The 26,920-nt window shown below is 42.9% G+C and overlaps 1 protein-coding gene across 5 annotated transcripts in view; it reads right to left on the reverse strand.

Moving 5' to 3' along the window:
• Nucleotides 1-696: 696 nt before the first annotated feature.
• ppfia4 (PTPRF interacting protein alpha 4) overlaps nucleotides 697-26,920 on the reverse strand; it is a 56,489-nt gene continuing 30,265 nt past the window's right edge. Inside the window, exons 1-30 of one of the 5 annotated variants that reach the window (XM_054784525.1) lie at nucleotides 25,006-25,437; nucleotides 18,027-18,128; nucleotides 17,657-17,821; nucleotides 17,327-17,401; nucleotides 16,894-16,965; nucleotides 15,955-16,176; nucleotides 14,856-14,990; nucleotides 13,806-13,940; nucleotides 13,565-13,648; nucleotides 12,897-13,028; nucleotides 12,724-12,786; nucleotides 11,900-11,991; nucleotides 11,415-11,544; nucleotides 10,961-11,136; nucleotides 9,977-10,205; nucleotides 9,857-9,892; nucleotides 9,665-9,786; nucleotides 9,219-9,331; nucleotides 8,764-8,845; nucleotides 8,594-8,675; nucleotides 8,274-8,474; nucleotides 7,762-7,824; nucleotides 7,379-7,405; nucleotides 6,078-6,253; nucleotides 5,877-5,974; nucleotides 4,522-4,697; nucleotides 4,023-4,091; nucleotides 3,760-3,946; nucleotides 3,539-3,636; nucleotides 697-2,670 (exon numbers count right to left, since the gene is read on the reverse strand). In XM_054784525.1, coding sequence (XP_054640500.1) covers nucleotides 3,578-3,636; nucleotides 3,760-3,946; nucleotides 4,023-4,091; nucleotides 4,522-4,697; nucleotides 5,877-5,974; nucleotides 6,078-6,253; nucleotides 7,379-7,405; nucleotides 7,762-7,824; nucleotides 8,274-8,474; nucleotides 8,594-8,675; nucleotides 8,764-8,845; nucleotides 9,219-9,331; nucleotides 9,665-9,786; nucleotides 9,857-9,892; nucleotides 9,977-10,205; nucleotides 10,961-11,136; nucleotides 11,415-11,544; nucleotides 11,900-11,991; nucleotides 12,724-12,786; nucleotides 12,897-13,028; nucleotides 13,565-13,648; nucleotides 13,806-13,940; nucleotides 14,856-14,990; nucleotides 15,955-16,176; nucleotides 16,894-16,965; nucleotides 17,327-17,401; nucleotides 17,657-17,821; nucleotides 18,027-18,128; nucleotides 25,006-25,068 — 3,366 coding nt within the window. In that variant the 5' untranslated portion in view covers nucleotides 25,069-25,437 and the 3' untranslated portion in view covers nucleotides 697-2,670; nucleotides 3,539-3,577. Of the gene's footprint in view, nucleotides 2,671-3,538; nucleotides 3,637-3,759; nucleotides 3,947-4,022; nucleotides 4,092-4,521; nucleotides 4,698-5,876; nucleotides 5,975-6,077; nucleotides 6,254-7,378; nucleotides 7,406-7,761; nucleotides 7,825-8,273; nucleotides 8,475-8,593; nucleotides 8,676-8,763; nucleotides 8,846-9,218; nucleotides 9,332-9,664; nucleotides 9,787-9,856; nucleotides 9,893-9,976; nucleotides 10,206-10,960; nucleotides 11,137-11,414; nucleotides 11,545-11,899; nucleotides 11,992-12,723; nucleotides 12,787-12,896; nucleotides 13,029-13,564; nucleotides 13,649-13,805; nucleotides 13,941-14,855; nucleotides 14,991-15,954; nucleotides 16,177-16,879; nucleotides 16,966-17,326; nucleotides 17,616-17,656; nucleotides 17,822-18,026; nucleotides 18,129-25,005; nucleotides 25,438-26,920 lie in introns of those variants that run through there. The other 4 variants (XM_054784522.1, XM_054784524.1, XM_054784523.1 and 1 more) reach the window with 4 other exon arrangements.

Consider the following 26,920-nt stretch of genomic DNA (forward strand, 5'->3'; position numbering starts at 1 on the left):
CTTTCCCTTTTCTGTGTGTTCTAACGAGAGAAAACGAGCTAGCATGAGCCAGCTAGCATTGCACCTATCACGACTATAAAGTCCTCTCAAAGAACCTCCTGCTGCATTAAATAAATGATTTAAAACATTACTGGAACTTCTTTCCTAGGTACGCTGGTTTCACATAGCCTCTGGGAGCTAACGCTACTCCCGTCAACAACAGCAGCATAGAAACAGCGACGACACTTACACTGTCCGCTCTCGTTGGGATGGCTGTGTCTTCCAGCAAGAGACTTGTGCTCCAGTCCTCAGGTAAATAAATGCTGATAGCAAACGAGCATCTTGTTGAGTCTTCGTAGCGAAATGGAGAGCCAGTAGTATCCACTTGAGGCACTGTGAGTGACGCTGAGACGAGCGAGGCGTTGTGTTGCTCCGCCAGATAAATATATTTCCGGCTCTATGGTCATCATCACATTTTTCCTCTTTGGCATCTGCTGTGGCATCACGCAACAAACAAAAGAAAAACCCAAACAGGCACACACACTGAATTGTTTCGATGCTCACTGACCTGAAGTCTCACCAGACATTCTGAAATTTCTGATGACATCAGGCCTCTGAAATTTACAGGTGTATTTTTCTGTCTCTCCAAATTGTATGACTTCGAGGAAGTTCCACTGTAAAAGCAGCACCCCAAGTGAAATACACCACATCCACATCTTTAAAAAACAGCTTTACTCATGTCTATATAGTGTCATAGATACAGTACACTTTTTAAATAGCCAAATCATAAAATCTTGATATGTCAGCATTGTTTCACACCTGGAATAAAGACACAGTACTCATAGCTGCCACATAGCATGTTACACTTTTAGACACCTTTGAAAACAGTAAAAAAAAAAAAAAAAAAAAAGAAAAGATTGTACACCCATTCAGCAGTTCACTGGATCGTACGCTATGTTTTCACTAAACGAGGGCAGCTAAAAGTACTGACTCCTCACTGGCACGTCGCCATGGCGACTAAATGGGAGGCGGATGGACGGGAATCGTCAGGAGCAGTTTCACATCATCACATGACATGATGCAGCAGCAGCAGCAGAGAGGCGCTACAGTGTTCACACCAAACATCCGCATCGTAAAAGTCAGACAACCATATCATTCGCTCTCACACTCACTGTTTGTCTAGGCCAGGGGTCGGCAACCTTTAGCATGAAAAGAGCCATTTCGCCTCCTCTTCCAGTCAAAAAACCCCCAAAAAACCACAGCTTATAAACTTGTAATGTTGGCTTCCCATCCTTCCCATCTCATGTGCAGCCCAGTGTTGCCAGCTTGGCCATTTTCCCAATAAATCTGACAACTTTCCAAACCCTCTTGGTGACTTATTTTCCCAAAAGCGATGAGCGACAAATGTAGGGACCGGTAGTTGGAGACTTGCACTGGTGTTTGGCGCACTAAAGTGAAAGCACGTATTGTTCTGCGGTTGCTGCCGAGAGGTCCGCCCTGCCTCACAGCAGTCACAAGCGGTCAATGCACAGTCAGCTGCAGCAGCACACTATCTGCCTCTCCCGGAGTCACCACCTTGGCGATTAGTGTGTGACAGGTTCCAAACACATAGCTACAGTGCGCTTCTCCTTGTAAAACATATTGCTATACGCTCGTTAATTACATCATTTTATTTTACTGCGCAGCAGCTTGCTTCACACTCAAATCAAAACTCCCTCACCTTTTTTCTCTCCGGTGAGACACACTGCATACAGTAGCCTCCCTCCCCTTCCCAGTCTAGATGCATTCACGGACTTGCGGTGAGTCGGATATTACGGATTCTTTTCGAAAATGCACGTTTCCCCTACTTCAGTGTTAAAAAAAATCACAGCACTCGGCAAGGAGGCTGAAGAGCCGCGTGCGGCTCCGGCGCCCTGGGTTCCCGACCCCTGGTCTAGGCTACATAGTGTCATACAGAAGGGGGGAGGGGGCGGGAGAGAGCTACGTGGTGTCAAAAAGAGGAGAGAAAAAGAAGGAACGGCAAAGAAGAGGCAAAGAGAGAAATTGGACCCATGAACCTGTGAGGAGAACTGTTGCGACACTTCTGAGCGAGCTCCTCCCACTAACAACTCACACTTACATCATACAGCAAAAGACACACGAAGGTCCGACAGAAAAAGAAAGAGTGAGAGAACAGTCACTATTGAATACAGGGCGATAGGTTTCATACAGCCATTATATCATTTTCCATATATATTTCCAATATATATATACTTTATAAAAAACACACCTCATCCATTTTATATACAGACACCATAATTGCGTAATACCTTGCATAACCGATAATGTGTAGTGGTGGTCCATGTTGACACTTTAGGAACGAGGACGACGACCCACAGCTGAGATCAGGGGGAGCACGAAAACCACAACGACAAGGCTACTGGGAGCACTGGGTTCAACTGGGAGAGACCGGAGTGAGTCTCCTTTACAGCAGCGAGAGCAGCCTGTGTGAGCGCTCTCAAGAGTTCACAGGTCAGACTTGGCCTTGGTATTGCACGTGTCCGAAGGAGAGGTGAAAGGTGTGAGGCGAGCCGGGGCCTCATCTGGACAGAAGCCCCTTCCCCACTGGCACCCTGATCCCACTCTCTCCAAATTTGGCATATCACTCTCAAAAGGCCGCAAGCATGTGTCCATATAGGTAATGAGAATGCACTGGGGGACAGAAAAGAGGAAAGAATGTCAAACTCATGGGATGATGCATGTTATATATCATGTACACCGTATTGTCCTCTGTTTGAATAACACTTGATCAAGCATTTCCTAACATTCCACATTACAAAATAAATAATACAAGTATGTATGATTCGTGCTGATATCGGATTGATATCGGTATTGCTCGATATACAAGGCTGTAATATCGGTATCGAATCGTAAGTCAAAAAGTTGTATCGGGACACACCCCTAGACACTGTAGAGACTTTTGTCATTTACGGCTGTCTTTGAACGTGACATGAGTCCTGACTGCGTGTGTGTGTGTGGGTGCAAGAGGAGGAGGGCGGCTGCGTGCAGAGGGGTCAGTTTAATTTGCTGATGTTTTGTTTGATGATATAATATTATTTAATATGAACATTATAATACATTTCTACAATTAAAGGGCTCCCTCCCCATAATAAACATGTTAGCCTTAATAGACGGCTGGTACTGCAGTTGATGAAGTAATGATTGCCAGACACGATAAAAGGATAAATGGTCAAGTATATGGTCAAAGATTGAAAGTCTTTGCACACATACAGTATGGACAAATAAAAGCCTACATGAGCTACTTTCACAGGAGACAATCAATTGAGTGGGTGACACCAAAACAGAACACACCATAAATGCCAGTAGATGATATTGCAGTGAATTAGTGTTGTTTTATTCATGTAATGTATTTTCTATAAATGCAACATCATCCTTTCGGTGCATAAATCCACCATGCACCTTTACACCTTACACTTTACCTGTGTATATACAGTATATGCTTTTTGAAAGGGTTCCTGCACCATGTTTTCTAGTTTATGTTGGCTTTTTGTTAGCTTACCTGTTAACATTAGGGCTCCTGTTAGTAAGCCAAAAGGAGTTAGCATGAGTACGTCCGCACCGTAGAGGGGTCGAGCCTTGGTGACGCTGGGGGAGGAGCTTGGGACAGAGCCGGCGAGCAAGAGAAAACACAGCATGCGGTTAGTAGAGACAAAGTTTAGAGACAAGCACACACTAAAGCACACTCGTGTCCGAAGTTTGGGAGATGTGGTGAGTCCACACCTTCAGGCTGGAGCTGCTTCTTGGGCAAGAGATTCATCGAGGGTGGCATGGACATGGAGGGCATGCGGAAGCCAGCAGGCAGTGTTTCCATGGAGCCCGCCATCATCCCCAGCCCCGCCCCACCCTCTCTGGCCCGAAACCTCTTTCGCCACGATGGAGAGCGTCGAAAGGACTTGTCATCTCCACTCTGCGAGGTCAAGGAGAAGAGTGAGGCTATTTGTTGTAAACAACAATTGAATCACACCGGCAGCATGAGATGTCACCTCCTCGAGACGCCGGTCGGTCCCCAAGGCTAACAGATTGTTGAACTCCCTGTCTAGAACCTGCCGGGCCTGAAAAACAAACACACATGACCTCAGTGCGCAGCAGAAAAGACTTATGGATCGATTTCTTTAACCTTTTTCTTCCTGTAATTGTAATGGCAAGCTGTCCCGATACTTATTGTCCCTATAGTGTACAAAAGCTGTTAAATAAAAATCATCCTTAAATGACAGCGTGTCCTTGAACAGCTTTTTTGGTGTGATGATGACCACTACTCCTGTGAGTCATTCATAGTAAACTTTATGATTGGGGAATCATTTCTGTGAGCCCATGAGGATCAGCGAATAACTAGAGCAGAAGTAAATGCAGAATGAAGCCAGCAGAAAGAAACGCTGGTTTCAAACATATTGCTGCATCATCTAGGCTAATTTAACATAATCACCAGAGAGGAGCTTTCCTGCTACATGTACTGTTCCAAAGTGTGCTTTCCTCTGCCAGCACCTGTGTGTTCTGCATAGGAATCTGCAGGATGAGGGCCAGGCTGCTGTAGTCGAAGGTCTCGTCCAGAGCGACGAGCGCCCCGTGAACACCGCTCTCCAACAGGTTGCCGCTGTACTCCCTCAGACCGATGGACTGGACCCAGTGGATCACTTGCTCATTGGTCCACACCAACACATCTAGAGTGAACAACAGCGGCTCCAGTGTACTTATGTACTAGAACAAGGATCATTCAGCGTAGCCAGTGAAGCATTGATAAAGAGCAAAGGGTCTTAAAAGGAGAAACAGACAGAGACAGAGATAAAGAGATAACGTGCATGTCCACATAGTGTCAAGTGCCTGGCACACTCGCTTTGTTGCTTTGCAGGCCAGCTGTCAGTAAACTTTCCACGCTGGAACAGGCGGCGTGTGTGTGTGTGTGTGTGTGTGTGTGTGTCTAAACTGGCCAGGGGCCTGATTTGAACAACAGCTGAATCAAGTTCATGTACACAGTTTAAGGTCAAAAGGGTGAGAGGGCAGGCTACAATGAATATCAGTGTGTATTGTGGACACAGAAAGCTCACAGAACATTGTAGGGGTTATGTTTTTTATGTGGTAATTGGAGATAGCATCCTGATTGTAAATACACACTTTTTCATTGTAAAATCTCAAATCCAAGGAAGATAGTGGGCATTATCACCCCTTACGAGTGCTTGGTGTTGGCGGAGGTCGGAGGTCTGAGTGTTCATGTTGTATGTGTGTTGTAGCCCTTTGTCCACATTTAAACGTGTTTTTATTATCATTATTATTACATATCCAAACATATTCACATTCCATACACTTTCAGAATTGACATTTTGGACTGGTGTCTTTTTGCATAATATGAAAGTGTGTACCATTATTTTCTATGAGTTCCCTTTTCTTGAACCCTCTTTGCTGACATTATGCCTTGTCCAGAAATGACTTTTTTCATGTTTCTAATAAATGGCTTTAAGGTAAGGGGTTATAGTGCCATCTGTTGCTTTGACATGTGAGTATAAATAGAATTGCATAGTGAGAATACATTAGATACTTTACTGAAGAGTGTATCTGCGGACATAGCCTCAATTTTTACAGCATCACATTTGAGGGAGAAGACTTAATGGTAGCCTTCCGGAGAATAATGCAAGTGTTCTGGCATCACAATTGTGCGTGTGAGTGTGGCGATTGTTGCCCTTTTTTGGCTTGACTATTTGACAAATGAAAGTGCAGCTGTCGCCATGCGTTGGTCACTCTCTGCCACTAGGCGGTACACTGGCCCTGTAGGGCTGTTGATGTGTGCAAAAGTGAACATGGCTGCTTTATTGCCTTCTTTATTGCTATCTTAAACACTGATATACCTCTCATGTCATGTTGGCTGTCGTCTCTGCGACGCTCCAATTCTTTCCTGTCATAGTTGAGTCTTTTCAAGCACATGATCCCATACTGCAGACTCGCCCTTGTGAACATAAACAAGCAGAGGGATGCCAATAATAAGAATCATAACTTGATCATTCTTCTAATCTTCTACTGTTCACAATCTAAAGCTTCACGCTGCAGACCTGTGGAAGCTGTCCACCATCTTGAGGTGGCTCCTCAGGTCCTTCTTAGTCAGGTGGTCCAGCATGCGCGCATCGACCAGACACTCCATGAAATAGGATCGGTACTGAGGAAGACCGAGACTTGGCAACCACTCGTTCCCTATCCATTCATGATTCATGTCTCCATATGCCAGCGTCTGCAAGGAGAGGAGTGTTATTGATGTGTACAATGAAAGACTGTGAATGAACAGACGGTGATTAATAAATAACAACCTATGTGGTTGACATCAGCTGCTTGAGGTGAAATGGCCTCAAAATGTGCACACAGAATAATCTCTGGGTTATATCACACCTGTGTGGTCTTTTGAAAAATTGTAGCACGCCAGCAGAGGTAATGCGAGCGTAGCAAATAACATTAATCCTGCCTTCAATTCATTTTGCTATAAAAGATTCAAGGTGCAGATAGTGTGTAAGATGGCTTGCTGTTTGGGGCACTATTCACTTTGGGCTAAATATCTATTGTTAAAAGTTCCGTTTATTACATACCAGATTCGATACATCTGCACAATATAACAATATGCTTTTAGTGACCTTATTTAATTACATGAAACGTTCAAATAAACACCTCCCAGTATGATTTAGAGAAGTTCTGCAAAATGCAAACAATAACCACACTACTAAAACTAAATAAGTAACAATAAAAAAATATGGAATCTGTAGTTTGCCACTAAAACTTAGTTACAACATTACATCATGCAAGGCATCATATTGCACAAGATCTTGGTTTTTGGCATCATAGCTTTTTTTGCAACTCAAAAACAGGGGTGTCATTATTTTCTGATTAACAGTGGTTAACTTCTTTTTACACTTGCATGACACATAAGTAGTAAAAAGTTAGCAATTGCGACGCAACTAATTTTCGCAGTGCATCGTTATCAATAAAGTGTGGAGTTTTTTATTGTTTTTATGTTATTCTATTTACAGAACAGTAATTTGTATGACCGTGTCAAAATGTCACCTGTTACACTTTAGACAGGTTTTATGATGGGAATCCGGAAATAATTATTTTTATGCCCATTTCCTATGTGGAAAAATGTTTTAAAAATCTACCAAAGCGGATGTGGACCAGTGCCCCAGAAGTGTTTGACCTTCAAGGTTGAACTGTATTTAGATACAAAGTACAGTACACCAGAGGGCACTGGCAACTATAACTCGGTGAGTACGTGTTTGGCTGACAGGTGGTGTCAAATAGTTTGTTTTGGGGCTGTGACTTCATGTGAAGATGTTTGATTGGAGAAATTTTGTCAAAGCAGCAACCTCACCTGTGCCCAGCTGCCCTCCTCATTCGCCTGAGCGGCAGCATGACGGAAACAATACACAAATTCAAAACACATGCTGATTAAACACACGCCCATTGTAGAAACGGCGTCAGGTACTTCACCTTGAAGTACCTTAAATGAGACATCTGCGTATGATTTGGCACAACCATGACACAAAAGCACAGGTTACACACCACAACAACACACAAGTACCAGCACAAGCACAGAGAGACGTTAGTGTTAGTATGGGCATTGTGTGTTTTTTGAGAGGCGGAGTCCGGGAGTGGACGTATGTGTGTCGTGGCAGAGACAAGTGGGGTGTGTGTGCGAGTGTTTGGTGGGAAGAAGGTCGGGGGAGGCGAGGGGAGCACCCAGATGGTACTGACCGCTTTGGTGGATGAAGCCAGGTTCTCCATCTCTTCATGAGTCACCCACACATTTCCGGAGGACTGCTCAGAGGACGAGAACACACCCGAGTGCATACACACACGCACACACAAACAAACAAACATACACCCAGTGTGTATTTTCACACATGATGACCCCCATCCCGCCCACATGCACACGCATACAAACACACACCCACACAGACAAACATTTATTGTGTTGAGTGATGCCAAGGGAGGGAGTGTATTTCAGGCTATATTTGTGCAACCACGTGTGTGTTGTTTTCCTACAGAGCTCCATGCAATCCATGTTAGCAGAAAATGAGTCAACACTGCTGAGGGCATATGATCAGGATAACAAAAAGAGTGAGGACTCATCAACTAAAGGTGCTGGTGAAACCTAAAGCAAGGTTTTCTGTGTACTTAATCTTAAGAAATACAAGTTTTGTGTAGGTTGGTGTGCACATTTACCAATCACTATAATCCGCATGCTAACACTATGTTGTAGTTACCGTTCTGGAGGTCAGAGGTGCAGAGGGGCTGGTGAGGGAGACCATCTCCTGGATGGCTAAACGGAGTTTGAGTCGATGCAGCGGGTTGCTGATGCCGATCTCCCTCTGGATCTCCGTGTCGGACAGCGCAGACATGATGGCTCCACTCTTCACGTTGGCACGACACGCAGCCACATACCATGCTGGCATGCCCACCCACAGCTGAGAGAAAGAGAGAGAGGGGCCAACGGCGGTGGAAGGTCAGTGTGGTGGCAAAACAGTGTTCGGTATAACTGAAATGTCGCGTTACTACAGAAGATCAGAAGGTAGGAAAGCAGAACCTCAAGCCAGGAGACAACAGTGGGGCCGTCCCACTGGGCAAACGGTAACCCTCTTTTTCTAGCGTCTTCCAGAAGCTCATGTCTAAAGGTGGAATTTAGAATAGCAGGAAAAAAATAAGCGCATTTAAAAAGTAATACGAGATAAAACAAGAAATGAGGGAAGACTTTACTTTTTCTTCATCCTGCGATCCCTCTCTGCTTGGGTCCCCAGTTTACCTAGCGTCATAGTGTCTCCAATGCTCATGTCAAAGTCTGAAATGAAAACATACGGTAAACACATATTGTTACTGTAAAGTCTGCATCATTGTGGTGACTGCAGTGAGTGCAAGTTGCACTATTGTCGAACACTATATGTCTCGTTTTTGGGACACTTTAACTATAGGAAGCAAAAACAAAATAAAACATAGAGTTGGTCCCCCTTTCGGCGATAACAGCTTCTCCTCTTCTGGTAAGACTTTCTACAATATTCTGGAGAGTGTCTGTGTTTGTCCATTCATCCAGAACAATATCCACAAGATTCAGTCATAACTTTAAGGACCTTGCTCGTGCTGTAGAAATATCTTGGCAAGATGAGCCGTTAATACCCTACCTTGTCTCAATACTTTTGTCCATATGGTGAACTTGCCTGTTAACGCTGGTAGCGGCTGCCCATCCCGGCAAATAGTCTGCTCCATTCGACCCTTTTCCTTTTTCCCGAACAACCGCCCAATAGATGACTTGATACCTTTCTTCTGCTTGCTGCAACCAGAAGTGAGACATAATTATTGTCAACTCTGAGTTATAGTATCTCAAAAAAGTACAACCACCCACATTTAGCCAAAAATTGGTTTGTTGAGTTATTTTCAGAAGTTTCATTTCTATATTATCCTTGGCAAAGATATGATAAAATGGGTGCCAAAATGTGAGGGACGTACTCACTTCTGTGAGATACTTTAGGTCGCTGTTTTTGTATGTAGGAAGTAACAGGATTTATAATCCCTTTACGTTAGTAAAAAAAAAAGAACATTATGTTGTGGGTTGTAAATTACTGGCTAATTGTCATCACTTCTTGTTGTGTGAGAGTGTCTGTACCCTCGTCCATCCTCCAGACTGCCTGTAAACTGAGCAAAATTGGTCTCCAGCCGTAAGCTGCGCGGCGAGGAAGGAGGTGACGTCTCACACTTGATTGTAGCTTTGTCCACCTCCACTGGCGACTGCAGGAGTCACAAATGTCAGCAAAGGAAAGCCCGAAATATACAATAGGCCTCGTGTATGTAAACTTACGGCAACTTTTCTACGGTGTTTTCTCAAGTCGCTTGGCTATCAGAAACAAATCATATCGTTAACAAAAAAAGGAGCCAAATGCTTCATAATGTAATTAATCTACTGCGATGTGAGTCTGACCAAAGTCATGATGCCGAGATGGTGGCTGGTATTGCGTGCATGGTGTTTAGGCGTTGAGTGGCCACTAGTGGGCGGCGAGGAGGATGATGCCAAAGACTGAGCCGTGGCTGATGTGGGTAGCGCCCGAGGTCGAAGGGTTACGTTAAGCCCGTCCATGCTGCCGCTGTTCACGCGTGACTCAATCTCGTCGGAGCGCAGATCAGCCGACTCCCTCTCCACCTGGATCATCCTGAGACATAGCACACGCTAAAGTCATTAATTTTCTATGCCGCTTAATCCTCATTAGGGTCGCAGGCATATGCTGGAGCCTATCCCAGCTGACTCTGGGCGGGAGGCGGTGCACAGCCTGGACTGGCTCCAGGCAATCGCAGACACACATTAAATGTTACACGCTATCGTTGAAGGAAGTTGTGCCTTCGTGACTGTTTGTAGCCGACAAAAGTGACCACACCTCACATTTCAGCAGCCACATTTATTACAGTATATCTTCTCACGGCACAATACTACGAAAATGATATATGGATATATTTTAAAGCTTGTATAACAAGGTTTATTATTCACTGCAAATTACTCAAAACACAGCAATGTTTAATTTCTATCGTGCTGTCCTTTGAGCAGATATCATAGCATGAGTTGCTGAAATGTGAGGGTTGTACTCACTTTTGTAAGACACTATATGTCATTTCTATGAAGGTTTGTTGGTTGGGGAACATATAATTTAGTGCCAATCTGGTTAAATTGGATTATCGCTTGTGTGGACTATCAATGAAATTAAACTATTTCATTCAGGACATGTGAAAATTAAGAGAGAGAGAGGCAGGGTACACCCTAGACTGGTCGCCAGCCAATCCCAGGGCCAAATAGATTCTAATGAATTAAAAATTAAACTCAATCTAATTGACATGGCCAACAGGTGTTGTTCAAATGATGTATCATTTTTATCATGGGGATCATGAACTTGTTACATGCGCTACAAAATTTCACCTTATCTCTTCGTTGATGGCGTCTAACTGCTCCTGGAGCATCAGAGCCAGAGTCTGAGCATCCGACTGGCCACTGGGGGAGAGCATGGCCGAGCTAGCGTCATCATCCAGGTCTGACTCTGCCTCAATGTCGCTGCCGAGGAGGTGGCTGACGCTCCCTCGCAGCGACGGGTAATCCTGCTCGAAAACCTGGACACAACAGACACACATGAGCTACCTCACAATAAACACACAATATGGAGAATGATACATACTTGAATTTAGTTATGAGAAGATGCGACTCAACGAGAGACTTACATTATTAGACAGCATGTCCATGCCAGCAGGTGAGAGACAGACAGATAAAGAGAGCTTAGTTCAGAATGAAGCATGTGATCTTTAAGTTAGCCTCCGCCCTCCAAGTACCCTTTGGTTTGCATCATGACGATACGGCTGGATAATAATGACATTAGCACCTTGTTTGGATCATCTCGAAGTGATGAGAGTCTGCCCTTTTGTGCCCGCCTGATCACAGTTGTGCTGTAGTGGCCATCTTGGCCCTCCACCACAGAAAAGCGCAGGTCGCTTGCACTACCCAGATGGGACCTGAGGTGAAAAACCCCCCCAAAAAACATAGACAATGCTGTAGTGAAGAGTCAGGGGTTAACATTCTACAGCATTCATTGGACACCTCATTAGGTACGTTGTCAAACAGGTACTAATGCAACAAGGCACTAATTATGATGGCATGGTTTTTAATTTGCAGTGGTATAGACTACACTGCACTGCATCATATTTAGAGGTGTCGTTTTTAGGCAAGGATACCAAAAGATTAAAAACCAATCGATTCTACACCACAGCAAACTACAACCACAATAATAATAATCATTTTGAATTTTTGTATCCAGCTCTTGTATCAGACTTCATTAGATTGTGCACGCACGTATAAAGGTTTACGTACCGAGGGTGACTTCCATCTCCAAACACTCCACTGCGACGTTTCAAATGGTCAATCTCATTCCTCAGTTTCTCAATCTCGCCAATTAACCGTTCCTGCAGAAAAAAATGACATACACCAATGCAAAAGTCTTAGGCCGACATTATCCATAACGATAATGTTATCTTTCCAAAGTCAAACAGGTAGTCCTCGGGTTATGAAAGAGGTCCGTTCCTAGATTGTGATGTTAAGTCGAGTTTTAGTGTAAGTCGGAACTTTTACCTAAATTACATGTAACACGCCTGGTTCAGCCAGCCTACATTCCACTTTGGGCTCAAACCAAGGTCCGATGAGTGGGAGTTGAGAGCGCTAGCCGTCGAGCTAAAGTTATTCTTATTATCGCTTACCATGTCTACGAGGTAATACGAGTGGAGAGAGAGGTGACTATATGGGTGTTATTTCATGTCTACAGGTCTCTAATAATGGTAAAAAAAATATTTTTAGAAGGTCACAAACAGGTTTTCTACGCTCCAATTCCGAAAATATTCAATTTATTAATATTCAATCCTATTTTGCGGAAATTCATATACGAAATCACAGAACAAAAAGAGAAACTATTCAGTCTTCATTTCATTTTATGGTGCAGTTTTCTTTTCGGGTGTAGATCTCTTTGCTAGCCGCCACCTTCTTTGACTTGCGAATGACTACTGCATACTAGTGTACTTGCAATTTTGTTTTACTAGGATTTCTTTTATTCAGGATGTCACATCATAGATAAATAAAATAATGTCAATGTCAAGCATCCTTTTACATTAGTTCTGGATTACCGTAATTTAAAGTTTACTGACCCTGGTGTGGTGGAATTCTTCCAGCTGCTTCTGGCAGTTCTCAAGATCTTGAATAAGAGAGTTCTATACACAAAGACATTGAAACGATGTCAAAACAAATCCGTGATGTGACCATATGCAGATCGTATATTAATTAGTTAGTGAGGCCACAATGAGGTGTGTATAGGCCTTGCCTTGTCCTCCAGTGCAGCCATGCGCTCTTTCAAATGTAGTTGCAGCCTTTCATTGGACTCAGTAAGGAGACGGTCCACAGTGTCTGATAAACGCTTGTTGTGCTCTTCATTCATCTTCTCTCGCTGTCGAGCCTGAAGAACGCAGACAAGACCAGGCGTCACATTTTCTTTTAATTGTTTATGCTGCTTAATTGAGCAATTTCTGCATGGATTAAAGCACGCCAGATATAGGTCAATTTGGCAAACAATGACTCTCGTCTAATTCCATCGTCGTCAATTTTGTGCCAGTGAAAATAAATGTATTGTGCGGCCATTTTATTGAAGTAAATTAATGGAGACACACAAACACACATTCTCAGAGAGCGTCTTCCACTAGGTATAGACATGGAATAGCACAGAGAGGAAGAAATAAGCCTAGCGTGAATTATTCCGAATCTAAAGATAGCAGCAAATCACTCTTATGAACGTGAACGTGTCACAGGGACGATATGTGGTTTTGGTTCAAATTCATGCAACAATGAACCAGGAAAATGATGTGTGTTGGTGTATGCATGACTGAGCACAGAGGCGAGGCGTCCAACTAATGTGAAGCATCAGTCCACATGTACACACATCACATTTAGAGGTCAGAGAGACCCTGCAGGGCACACACACACACACACACACACCCTTCCTAGCTCTTGGTTCTTCTCCTCAAGTTGTGACTCCAGCTGTCTGAGCCGCTCTTCCACATTGCCATGGCGCTCCTCAGCCTAAAGGGGGAGACACTTACTCATGAGTGTACCAGCATACATTTAGCTCTATAACTGTGTTTTAGGGTTTTGCAACTTGCTGACTCTTCTGTTACTTCACTTGTAATATAATTTCATTGAACGTGCATTGATGTGTGTGTGTGTGTGTGTGTGTGACCTTGGACAGTGCTGCCACTCGCTGTGCCAGTTCAGCTTCCACCTCTGGCAGCGTCTCAGCCTTCCTCATGGTCTGAGCCAACCTCTGCTCAGCCATCTCAAGCATCTCCTGCAGCTGGCGCACCTTCTCCTCGCTCTGACTCGCAAAAACACACAAACATAACGCGGCTAAGTGACATCCGTGTACGCAAGACAGCAGCATGTTTCCTGTATTCCCGATGGGAACCTGAACTCAGATTCACCCTGCACTCCACATGAACCTTCTACATCTCACTAAGGAAACCCTAACAATATCTGCCTTATGCAATACAATGCCTTTTACTGTACACAAAAACCAAACATGTACTACCCTTGTACTGGTTGACATAGCACGGTTGTAAAATATTTCACAGTTGAGAAAGCATTATTATTATATCTCATATTATTTCACATTGCTTGGGCCATTTTATAACACATTGGGACACAATAGAGGCACCTTACTCAAAATATGTAATTGTATATGCCAGGGGTCAGCAACCCACCGCTCCAGATCCATTTTAACACCAAAGTAGGGGAAATGTGCATTCTCAAAAAGAATGTGAAATATCCGAGTCACTGCAAGCCCGTGAATGCATGTAGATTGCGTTCTGACTGCTGATTGGATGAGCAAGGGAAGGGGAGGTAGGCCTGTGTATCATTCACACTAGAGAGAAAAAAAGGTGAGGGAGTTTTGAGTTGAGTCTGAAGCAAGTTACTGCACTGTAAAATAAAACAATGTAATTACCGAGTGCATAGCAATATGTTTTATAACGAGAAGCACAATGTAGCTGTGTGTTTGGAGCCCATGGCAGATAGTGTGCCGCTGGAGCTGACTGTGCATTGACCGCTTGTGATTGCTGTGAGGCGGGGCGGACCTCTCGGCAGCAACCACAGAACAATACGTGCTTTCACTTTAGCCTACCAAAAAATTCTCCACTAATTCTCCAACTACCAGTCCCTACATTTGTCGCTGGTATGCTGGTAGCTGGTTTATGCTGGTTTCTCCAGCAGTGTTGTGCTGTGTGCATGTTACTTGTCTGTGCAGAGAGTCCTTTGTAGCAAGTTCATTCTCCAGCTTGTCATTGAGGTCGTGAATGTGTGTGGTTTCTCTCTGGGCAGCAAGGTAACGTTTCTCCAAAGTCGTGATCCTTTCCTCCATGTCTTCTCTCTGCGAACACAAAGAAACAGCATTAACCACAAAACCAAAAGGGCTTTTACTGTAATGTCATGCCACAAAGCATAAATACGAGTATGGTTGAAATTATGATCATTTCAGAAGCACAATATATGGATGGGCATTTGATAAAATGTATTTATTGTTGTTTTTTCATTATTGGGCCATTATTGTTGTCTGTTTTATTATTAAAAAAATATATTTTTCCTTTTTCAATGCTAGTATTGTATTCATAAGAATAATGACACGCGGAGGAGTTGTGCCAGACAATCATGTTGTTCGTCTTTAGACTGCAAACTTGTTGAGACTGAATCAACAGCGCCTTTGCCGGTCGCTGCCAAGTAGTGCATGCCATGTTGCCTCAATTTCTTCAAAACATACAATCAGCACCATTTTTAATGGTCATGAAATGATAAATGTACCCATCGATACAGTACAGGAAAGTATTTTGACGCAATTTATCCCAATTCGATGTATAATAAATGCATTTTAAAATGTAAATGACCATTATTTATACAGTCGTCTCTCTCCACTTTGCAATTCCAATTTCTGGCTTCACTCGATCACAGTTTAAAAAAAATATCATAATTAATACATCATGCTGTTTTGTGGTTGAATATGGCCTATTATTAGCCAAAACATATGCATGCATCGGAAATTCACTTATTCCAATCAGACTCTGGAACCAATTAACCGCAATAAACAAGGGATTACCGTGATACCGTGGACCTAAAAAAAATGTTGACTGTAATAGCTCGTGTTCATCGATAGGTCAGAAAGTAAAGGTTCAGTCATTGTAATACTCATTAAAACAAGATTAACAACATTAGTGGAATTAATTGCGATTAGTCTCCTCTCATCCATAACAAATGATCTTATTAGCATTTGTTACGTCGTTGGTTTTACCTAACATTGTTTCCAATAAAATTAAATAAAAACTTTGATTTATTCTTCTCACCTCCCGCTGCTCTCTCTGCTGTTTGATTGATAGCTCTTCACTGCGACTCAGTTCACGGCGTGCGCTCGCAAGCTCGGCCTCCAGCTCAGCCACGCGGCCATTAAGAGATGCAGAGTGGTCGCGGGTCTGGGCCAGCTCTTTATTGGTCCTATCCAGCAGATCCTGAAGCTCAGACACACGGCTGCCATCATCATGAACATCTATGGAGCCATTGGGTAGCCGCTGCAAAGTAGATGTACAAAATTAATGAACATGCACACATTTTTAGGCAGTGAAAATGTGTACTAGTCTGAGTTGTGTAAGTTTTATACATGCAAATGTTCAACAACTTGGATAGCTTGTAAAGACTGATGACCTAGATAACACTGGCGTGGTGTGTTTATGCAAACAGGGATTTTTGAGGTTACGCCGCCATGTTGTTGTTTTGATGTTTCTCCTCTCTTCATGGCTCAAAGTGAAGTGAAAGCCGGGACATTAATTAAACAAACCTTAAGAGACCCATGTTCAGACGGGCAACACAGTGGGCAGCCCAAGTTATTTGGATAACTTTGCCTTACTGTGAACACAGATCCCAAAAACACAATGTGTACTACCAGCAAACTGTTTGAAGCCGTGCAATGAAACACACCAGGTGATTCTCTCCCTATCTTGTCTTTGGAAAAAGCCTCAGACACTCGAAACTGATAAAAAATCTTTTGTTTTGATTGATTTCTGATGAAAAATGTCTCCTATTGTTGCAGTTTTATCTCACTTTCGTTCCGAAATTGTAGCCAAAAGTACAAAACAATCCCCAACGGAGTCTGCGTTAGTATCACAGAGCAGAAGACATAAGTGGGTGGTGGGAGGTAATTAGAAGTCAAGCCAGACGACAGGCAATGGCTGTAGGCTGACAAAAAATAAAAGCACAGAGCAGAAAAACAATCACACAGTCAGGAAGACCTTCCATGGAGGTTTGGATCCATCTGTCCGCTCCACTGAGTCTCCGTCCTTCCTTTGTCTCACAATGTTCAGCTGTAATGAAGAATAAAAGAAAAGAAGACCACAAAACTTACAGTGCTTTCCGAAACACAACTCTTTTAGGCCGCCAGGCTTTAAATCTTAAAATAAAACATATAGAATTTGATTTGACTGAAGCTGCTATCACTATTATAGCAAGTTTGTAGTATCAAAATGGGATGCCCTATAACAAAGATCATCCAGCCATCCAATCAGAACCCGTGGTGACATCATGATGGATACATCCTGCCTCCTAAGTTGCACCACAGCCACCTAGCATGATTGGGATAGGACATGGGTATATGTGTGCTGACGGGGTTGAACAGATGTTTTAGTTCCCACATTCAATCAAACACACTTTCAGAAACCGCCTTACCTCTTGCGTGGTAGCTGAAAGCTGTCCCTCCAGGGTGGAGACCCTCTCCAGAGCCACGCGAAGCCTCTCACGCACCTGTTTAGCCCGCACACGCACACACAGTACAAAAGTACAAAAACATGACCTGCAAGATCATTGTCTTTTGTGTTTGTGTGGCTTCACTATAAAAAGGATTGCACTGCTTTGCTTCTTTATTGTCAGAGTACGCACTGCAAATTGCAGAAACCGCTGCAGAAAGGTTGCTGGAGAGGGGTTTGCTGAGTGCTAGTATAGTTTGTTTCTAGAGGGTCTGTATTATCCGAGCTCTTCCATCATGTTGAAGGTGATCACCTTTTCATCCAGAGCCTTGTGATGTTCAAACAGTGACTTGAGGGCTTTGAGAACCTCCACCTCACTGGAGACTCCAGATGGTGGGGGGGCCTGCCTCTTCACAACTGTCATCCTGAGACTGCGTTCGTGACGAGACACCAAACACTCCAGGTGCTCCAGCAGCAGCTACACACACACACACACACACACACACACACACACACACACACACACACACACACACACACACATGCACGCAGCAAACATAATATACTGTATTGTGTAGAGGAAAACACATCCACAGTAACATCAAAGATTCAAAGAAAATGTCTTTGTCAGTGGCATATGCACCAGAGCGTATGCACGGACACACACGTGCGCACACACATACCCTGGTGTTGTTCCTTTCAGCTTTCAGCTCCGATATTTCTTCCTCTTTCTCCAGCAGCTGCTCTCGACATATGTTCAGCTCCTTGGTAAGGGTGGCAAACTCCTACACAACACACACACACACACACACACACACACATATATACAGAGGTTAATATTGTATCACCCATCAACATGCTAAGCTTTCATCTTGTGAAGTTGGCAGCATCTGGGTACAAGCAAGTGGACATGGATGCCACCGAGGGACTCTGCGGCATCGATAGAATTGCAGCACACGTTCGTGACAGTCTAGTCCACATGTGTCAAACTCAGGCCTGTGGGCCACATCTGTCCCGTGCTGCAAGTTCATTTGGCCCGCAGAACTGCTTGGAAAACAGAATTGAGTTGAACCAAAAATGCTTGCAGAGATCTGCATAATTAAGCAATTCTTCTGGTATCAACTACTCCCCCCAACAATGACTTTACTGAAACGAACACCCACGCCAAAATAACCATACACATATACCAGCTGTCTCCCCTTCCCTTTTCCTGGCTCATCCAATCAGTAGTCAGTATACATTCACAGCCTCAGAGGCTCAGAAAGTAGAAATTTCAAGCAGGAATGAGGAGGCATGAACACAGATATTTTCAAAAATGCACATTCCCCCCACTCCGATGTAAGAGTGTAGTTTAAAAAAAAAAAAGTCCCTCCTCATAAGAGCACATTCAGCATCTGTCATGTGCATTTTGTCCCAGCCTGAAAACGCTGCCACAGTGCATTAAACTGGTATGTGCCAACACCGATACTGAACCGGGATACAAGGTATGTACGCTACTTACGTACTGTATGTAGTTGTCAGTGCTAATGTGATATTTTCTCCAAATCTGACCATACTAAATAAAGTTTTTTGAGCGTGGACTATTGGGGCATGTCCTGTTATGTTGGCAACATCAAACAATCATCTGCGTGTGTGCACTGATGATACAGTACAAGCCAAAAGTTTGGACACACACAGCACAACAGATGGTCCCAACATCATTAATAAGGCAAGAAATTCCACTAAGTAACCCTGACAAGGCACACCTGTGAAGTGAAAACCATTACAGGTGACTACCTCATGAAGCTCATTGAGAGAACACCAAAGGTTTGCAGCGCTATCAAAAAAGCAAAGAGTGGCTACTTTGAAGGATCATTATTTCACACTTTTTTGTTAAGTACATAATTAATGTACATGTGTACATATTTTCATTCATAGTTATGAGAAATAACAATGTAAAAATCAAATGCATTGAATGAGAAGGTGTGTCCACAATTTTGGCCTGCACTGTGAGTGTGCTGCATTCACCAATTATGTTGGTTAAAAAGACAAGGTTTTAAGAAGGTTTTTACTTTCAATTTTAAAGACAGGGCAACACAACAACAGTACAAAAACAAACGGATCCTGTATTTTTTTTCCTTTACCAAACATATCTTCTAAGAACTCACTGGCCAGTTTGAATGCTTCGGCATCTCATTCGACTAATCAGACAAAACAATGTCCACGTTTGGTAGTGCTGCTGTATCAAGGAAACACTACGAGCATTTAGCAGTAGGCCTGTCACGATAACACATTTTGCTGGTCAATAATTGTGCTACAAATTATCGTCGATAATCGATTTTATCGACATTTTTTGAGACCATTTTTTTCATTAATTGTCATGAGAGGTGTAATTCACATTTGAACCACTAGAAGGTACTCAAGTATAGTGTACGGTGTACTTGTGTGAGACATTAGCTTGACACAGAATTTGCCTTTATGTATGTTTTTGCAATGTAGCCAGCGACACCGTCTGTGAGCGGGCGCTGTTGGCTGTGGCATTCGCCTCAGAAACAATCGCTTCTGCACCTTCATTTATGGAAGCGTATGCTGCCTCACAAAGCTAACGGCAAAACCGTCTGTATCCACTCACTGGTAGTAAGAGGCTGAATGAGATGATTAATTGGCCCACTCTCTCCGTTCATTCCACTATAGAACCAATGCACACCGACAGATGCAGAGTGAACCCTCTTGTCATCCAGCCTGTGTGCCACAGAGAGATGAGCAGATGAAACACATCTGAAAGTCATCTCTTAGTTATCGTAGATGGTGAGCTGAAGCCTATCCCAGCTGACTCTGGGCAAAAGGTGGATCACACACACCTTAATCATTCAGCCATTCATCCATTTTCTGTACCGCTTGTCCTCACGAAGGTCGCAAGTGTGCTGGAGCCTATCACAGCTGTTTTCAGGCAAGAGTTGGGTACACCCTGGACTGGTCGCCTTAATCAATGAATTTAAACTAAATTACCAGTTATCTTGCTGTATTTTCTCCCTTTTTACCACATACCTGACTTTCACAGGATGCAGTTTCAATTTTAGGCGAACGCTTTTATTATTTCCGTTGTTTGCCTCCTGTGTTTGCTTCTCTCTGTGCTTTTGTGGCTTTAGTCCAAATCAATACTCAGAGGTTTATACTTTCCTTCCTTGTTTCTGGCATGCAGTAGACAAAAACACAGCAATAGTGTTTCGCTTCAGAGAACATATACACACATTTGTTTCCTGGAGTCTAGCCAAACATTATATGAACTCATTATAGTAACTGTAACCTTACACAGATCTTCACCATACACTGGAATGATTTACTACAATGTGATCTGTCTTCCTCCTCCGAATACGAGTCATTCAATCTAATGTAACGGTCTACAATGTGCAGCCTGGGGTCATATGTAGGCCACAGTTGGAATTTTATTGGCCCACAGCAAAATCCACAAAAATCTAATTAAAAACAGACGTCATCAGAACATTACGGAGATGCGGCAGATTGACACTGAAAGGAAAAAAAAAAAAACACCAGAAAGTGTTTAGAAAAAAAAAAAAAAAAGACAAGTAAGCAAACAGCTTCTCCGCAGGGGAAGCTGTTTGCATTATAACTCCTCCTCAAGCGAGGAGTTATAATGCTAATTTTAAGACGATGCAGTACGTAGAAAACCTGATTAAAAAATGTATACTTTTTTGTGTTGTTAATGGTAATTCGATAAAGTGGCAGTAGTAGGATGTATTTTGTGGGGTCAGTATGGTCAAATTGTGCTAATTAATCTGTCAAAAGCCTTGCTGACATGTATACACACGTCTAATCCTCATGTAATAAGTCCATCTCTCGCTCTATAAAGGTCATCCTGAAATGTTTCTAGATTTCTGACCCGACACATCAGACTGCAGCCAAGAACAGACAGCTGAGTTGGGGTGACAGCGGGGATGCAAGAGAAAACAGGTCAGCTTGATTGACTTTGCCTTATTCCACAGGGGTGCACACATAGACAAGCAGCTCAGCCCAAATCCACCAACAGATGTTGGCGCTCACCGTCTCTTTCAATCACGGCAAAAAGACTCAACGGGCCACTGACTCTCGAGTTCATCCACTCATCCTTCTGCCTTTTGGGAGCAGTCCACTTTACATGAACTCTCCGAAAACACAAATAGGGGCAACATGAACCGACAAATAAGAACAGAAAGGTTTTGAATGCATTCATTTGGTTGGGAGTCTTATATAACACAATGCAAGGGATATATCGTACATAACAAAATGATGCATCACTGTCTAGACAAATAAACATTTCCATTTAATTTCTCAGGAGGGTCTTCCCTCTGGCACAAAGGCATGCAAACAGGCATGACTGTGGGCACTATGCCCCTCCCCCCGCCCCAAAACCATGTCAGCTTTGAAGAATCCCGAGATATTTCTTCGACTTCACAACAAGTGTAGCCGGCTGACAAGGCGACGTCGACGTCTGTCAGAGGGTATATCACACAGAGCAGAGAGAAGGTTCTGGGCGTCTGGAGGAAGCAGCTCCTCTGCCTCCAACCACATTGTGAGATAGCAAGCCGTGAGCGAACACTGCTGAGCCCAGACATTGTAAAGGGATTGCTCCCTTTCGCTTCCTTAAGCAGTTTGGGATTAAAGGATGAAAAATATGCTGTGTGTGTGTGTGTGTGTGTGTGTGCTAAGAGAGGGAGAGAGATTGGAGTGCAGCGAGATAAAAAAAAACGAGCTTCAATCACACACGCAATATAAAAAAATATATTTTTCATAAAAGTGTCTATCCCTGTGTGTGTGTGTGTGTGTGTGTTTGGTAAGCATTGAATGTGTGTGTGTTTCTCATTTGAATCGACTGAACTTAAGTCTTAGCAATATTTGGTATTAAAATGACCTCCTCCCACATAAAATTGTTCAATTAAAATTGTATGTTTATGTGGCTAAGCAAACCCCATTCAATCAGCGGCTGTCAACTTGTTACTTCACATGCTTCTCTTTTTTTCTCGTTTTAGTGTCTTACTGATTTGTGTTTATAGACCTCAGAACCTCAGAAGTTGAAGGCCTAGATGTTGTGAAATTCAGGAAATTCCACCACAGTGGAAAAGCAAGCAACTGAGTTACATTGTGGGTGTGTGTTTTGCTTTTTCTTTGTTTTTTGGCAACACTGATGCAAAACAAGACCTTAGCGTACCTGATCAGAATTCAGCACAAGAAGCGGAAGAAAAGATTAGAATACACACGCTTTAACATATGTAAAATCAAACTTTGAAAGCAGTAACACACATTGAATCTGTATTACATATTGTTTTTATGCCTTAATTTTGAACAATAATATCTTCTTTTTACACTGAGACAGTTACAAATGCTAAGTTTATGAACATTAGTTCAAAAGCGTTTTTGTTTCCATCATGTCTTATAGGATAAAAACAGTCTTGTGATGGATTGTGTTCAACCTTGCAGGTTCCCCTGTATTCGTACCATAGTAAAAAAACATGGTTGGGCATGTGAACTATCTTATCAGTAGATGCTAATTTGACAAGGAATGTCCCACCAAACATGAATGAATGGTCCAGAGAAAGAACTTGACAATGATCGGGGCCCGGAGATGATTCAAGCATCACACATCCATAAATGAGAGCGGTGAGAAATCAGTAGAAAAACAAGGTCTTCTCTCCCATTACAGCTCTGAACTAGCACGGCACTCATGACGCAAATTGCCAACCTAACACTTTTCCTGCGTGTGAGTAATTTGCCGCTATGATGCTGCTCTGCGCACCATCGCTATGGCAACAGGGCATCAAGAAAGTGAAGTGTTTCAGTAGGATGCCAACTGCAAGTTTTATCAAATGACTACAGATGTCCCTAAATGCAAACACACATGTGCAAGGCCACTCAGACATACACTCTGCGGAGAGAAGCAACTAGATGCAGCAATTCAAGTACTCCGGCTTCCAGTCCAATTTATTGTTTTCACTTATTATTAACAGCGGTTAACTTATTTTTAGACTTATATATCAGTTAAGAATGTTAAATTGTTACGTAAAAATGGCCTGATAGTATTTTGCTTGATCATGTCCGCACTTTATTCCAGGCAAAAAAAACTTTGGCGATTTTATTGAAAAAGTGCTTCCGTCAGATTTCAGAAAACTATTTTTTCAGTGAATGAAATGGAGTGTATGCTTAGGTAAACTGGATGCATTTGGGGTTTCACTCAGTCACGGTTTTTCATAAATATATTAAGAAACCATGGTTGATGGTTCATGGTTCATGGTTGATTACGGCCTGTTATTAGTAAAACATATACTTATTCAAGCAAATGTTACATATTTTTAGCCTAAATTAGAATAAGAATAAGAATAAGAATTTTCAAGTATAAAAACGACTAAATGAACTAAAATACAAATATAAGGCATTCAAAGACGTTGATGAAATGTACTATTCTGCACTGGTCACTAGGTGTCAGTAGCGGTACTGTAATGTTCAGTGAGACACACAGCAATCAGACTTAATCGCCGGAACAACAGGCTTTTATTATTATCACACAACAGGAGCAATAATACCTAGAATAAAAATCCCTAATAATAACACGGACTACCAGGCAAAGCTGAACTACAACTATGAACCACTGACGTCACTTCCTGTTCGCCTCTCTTTCAGGTGCCCTAGGGAACACATTTATAGTAACACACATGAGCATGAGTCTTATTTATACTATATTGGCTATGACGAGTGCACAGGTGACTATGGGGGTGTTATTTCATGTCTAGAGGTCTCTAATAATGTCAAAAACCATATTCCCAGGTCGTAAACACGTTTTCTATGCTCGAACTATGAAAATATTCCATTTATAAATAAGGAACCCTACTTTGCGGAAATTTACTTACCACAGTCGGGTCTGGAACCAATTAGCCACACTAAACGAGGGATTACTGAGTGGAACCTCTAAGGTTCTATTGGGAAGTAAAATAATCAAGCTGGAAATTTTTTTACAACAATTACTTGTTGCAAACCTTAAGTCAATTCATCTCATAAAGATATTCTAGTGTGTTTGCTTTGTCTTCAACCATATTAAAAGAATGCTTTCCTTAAATCAGAACATGCGCAGGAGTTTTCTGAGTGTCTCGGTCTCTCCTCTGTGCCCATTGAAGGCCTGAGACCAGAATAGCATCCATTTGTGTGTCCCAGTGTTCTTCATTAAACAAAACCTGCAGCGAAAAGAAGGACATGGGAAGAGAGGGAAGGATGAGAGAGGAAGTGTTTCTCCCCTTGGCCGAGAGGAGAAACACAAAGGGTTTTTTGTTGTGTGCGACAAACACGCGGCCAGACAAGCACATGGTACAGCTGAAGAGAGAATCCCGCTCGTTGCATGACACATGGAGTTTGCCGCCTTGTAAAAGTGGAATACGACAAGATCCAAAATCCCACATCAACTAGAGAGAAAGCCTTAGTGGAGCATCTCTTTGAACCATCAATCATTCCATGGCAGCCTGACTGAAGCATGCAGAAAAAAGTAGGATAGGGAGAAAGAAGGAAAGGAGGCCATGTCTCACTTAAAAAAAAAAAAGTCATCAGCAGCGAAATCAATACTCAGCCAAGGATCTGTGAGTTATTTCCACTGGAGACCATCCTTCACTGCTAATATCCACACTCCGCCATACCGTGCCGTACCTGGTACATGTAGGTATTAAAGTGGGTCCCATTCTGAAGGTGGATCTTCACCGTTGAATTCATGGTGGAGGCTACACATAGCAGATCCCACAAACAGAACCCCCATGAACAGAGAGATAGAAAGTAGATAGAAGAAGGAAGCGAGGATGCAAGAAAGGATGGTGAAAAGTGGATTCACGAGTTGTTCCCTAATGCTGTTCCCTCTGCCCTCCGACACAACACTCTGCTTGCTGGCCTGAGAAAGAGAGAGGGAGGAAGGGAGGGAGAGTCGAGAGAGGGAAACAAGGGCAGGCAGAGTCAAGGGGATTGAGGTACATTTGGGTTTTTGATCAGAGAGAAAGACCACATTTAGAGAAGAGAGGGAGGAGGAGGTGAGCGGGCAGCTTGTTGCAGTGATCAGCTGATAGAGGAAGTGACGGGAGAGGTTCATAGGAGGACGGGCCACCTGTTCCCAATTGCTGTCACACACGATCCTAATAAATGTGAATGAAACTAATGCCAAGAATTAGTATGGGGGGGGAAAAAAAACGCCTCGCAAAAAAATGTCCAATCACAGCTCAGTCAATTTCAAGAGCCCTATTTTCATCCACCGTGACACTGCTGTGCCGACTGATTCATTCTATTTATAAACGTTCCTTCGCTCTCAGTAGGGTTTCATAGTGCATGACTGCAGTCTGAAAGCGCTTCCGGCGATTTTATACTCATGGACCTCATCAGCTAATGTCTGCAAACAATGCATGTCAATTTGAGCCTATAGTTTGAGGACATTGGCTAGCTGTGTGGGGCATACTTCCTCTATGACACAGTCAAAAATACTTATACTGCAACCAAATGCATTCTGCAGTAATACAGGCAAATTAAAAGCAAGCGGCTTTAGTAATCCCTTCACATGCCATCTGGAATGACCAGAAGGTTGACATTTTTGATATTTGATATATTTAAGGCCTAATTCAATGTTCACTGAATGACTACAATGACATTTATACAGATGAGTCACGCCATTATCTCCACGGCCACAATATGAGATACAGCTGCATTCTCTAATGCCCCCTTTACAAAGCTAATCATGCTCAACTTTATTTAACGCCGCCAGGGAGGTATTATTTGGATAATATTATTGAACACATGTTTTGGTATATAAGTTACATCGAGGAGCATCACGTTTACACTTACGCACTTGTTTGGCCCTTGCCTTTTGCATTTTGGCCTACAGTTCGTGATCCCAAGACTAGAATAGCGTGTTGACATCTCCAACTTGAACTCGGACTGGCGAGAGGTACGGATTCGTTGAAATAAAGTTATAAGTGCCAACTGCTGCTAGCAAGTTAGCTAACCGGCTACAATGCCACACCAAAAGCAATATGATTCTGTCGCATAATTTTGGCTGCAGATGAACTCCGAGAAAGAAGGCCACATTCAACAGAGCCAAGCATGCCGTTGGAGGGCAGGGAGTTTGCATTATATAGCATCTTGCACTGCTCTCAAGGTACTACAGGTACTATAGGATGATAACGCTGCCTTGCTGGGACACTGGGAAAGAAACAAAGGAAAAAAATCATTGAGCAAATGAAGGACAAAATTGACGAGATGGATCAGCATGCACAAATGAATGATGTAATCCTGACTGGGCTCTGAATTACACACAGGTCACATGCCAGGGCAGTCAAGAACAGACTAGAACCAGATGACATTGATGTTGCTTTCAGGAAGCAACAAATTGCCAACTTTATACAATCAAAGGAGTTGGAGGTAGATAACGACACGTCAATCCATGCATTCCACTGCATGACAGAAATAACGCCACGCCCGTCATCATCGTTATGTTCAACAAGAGAAAATGCATGCTGTAACAGGGAAAGAAGCTGAAAGGTACACACGTCGACATGAATGAGCATCTGACCAGGCGCAAAGCTGC

This window comes from Dunckerocampus dactyliophorus, chromosome 8 (genome assembly GCF_027744805.1).
Source record: "Dunckerocampus dactyliophorus isolate RoL2022-P2 chromosome 8, RoL_Ddac_1.1, whole genome shotgun sequence".
NCBI classification, from domain to species: Eukaryota; Metazoa; Chordata; class Actinopteri; order Syngnathiformes; family Syngnathidae; genus Dunckerocampus; species Dunckerocampus dactyliophorus.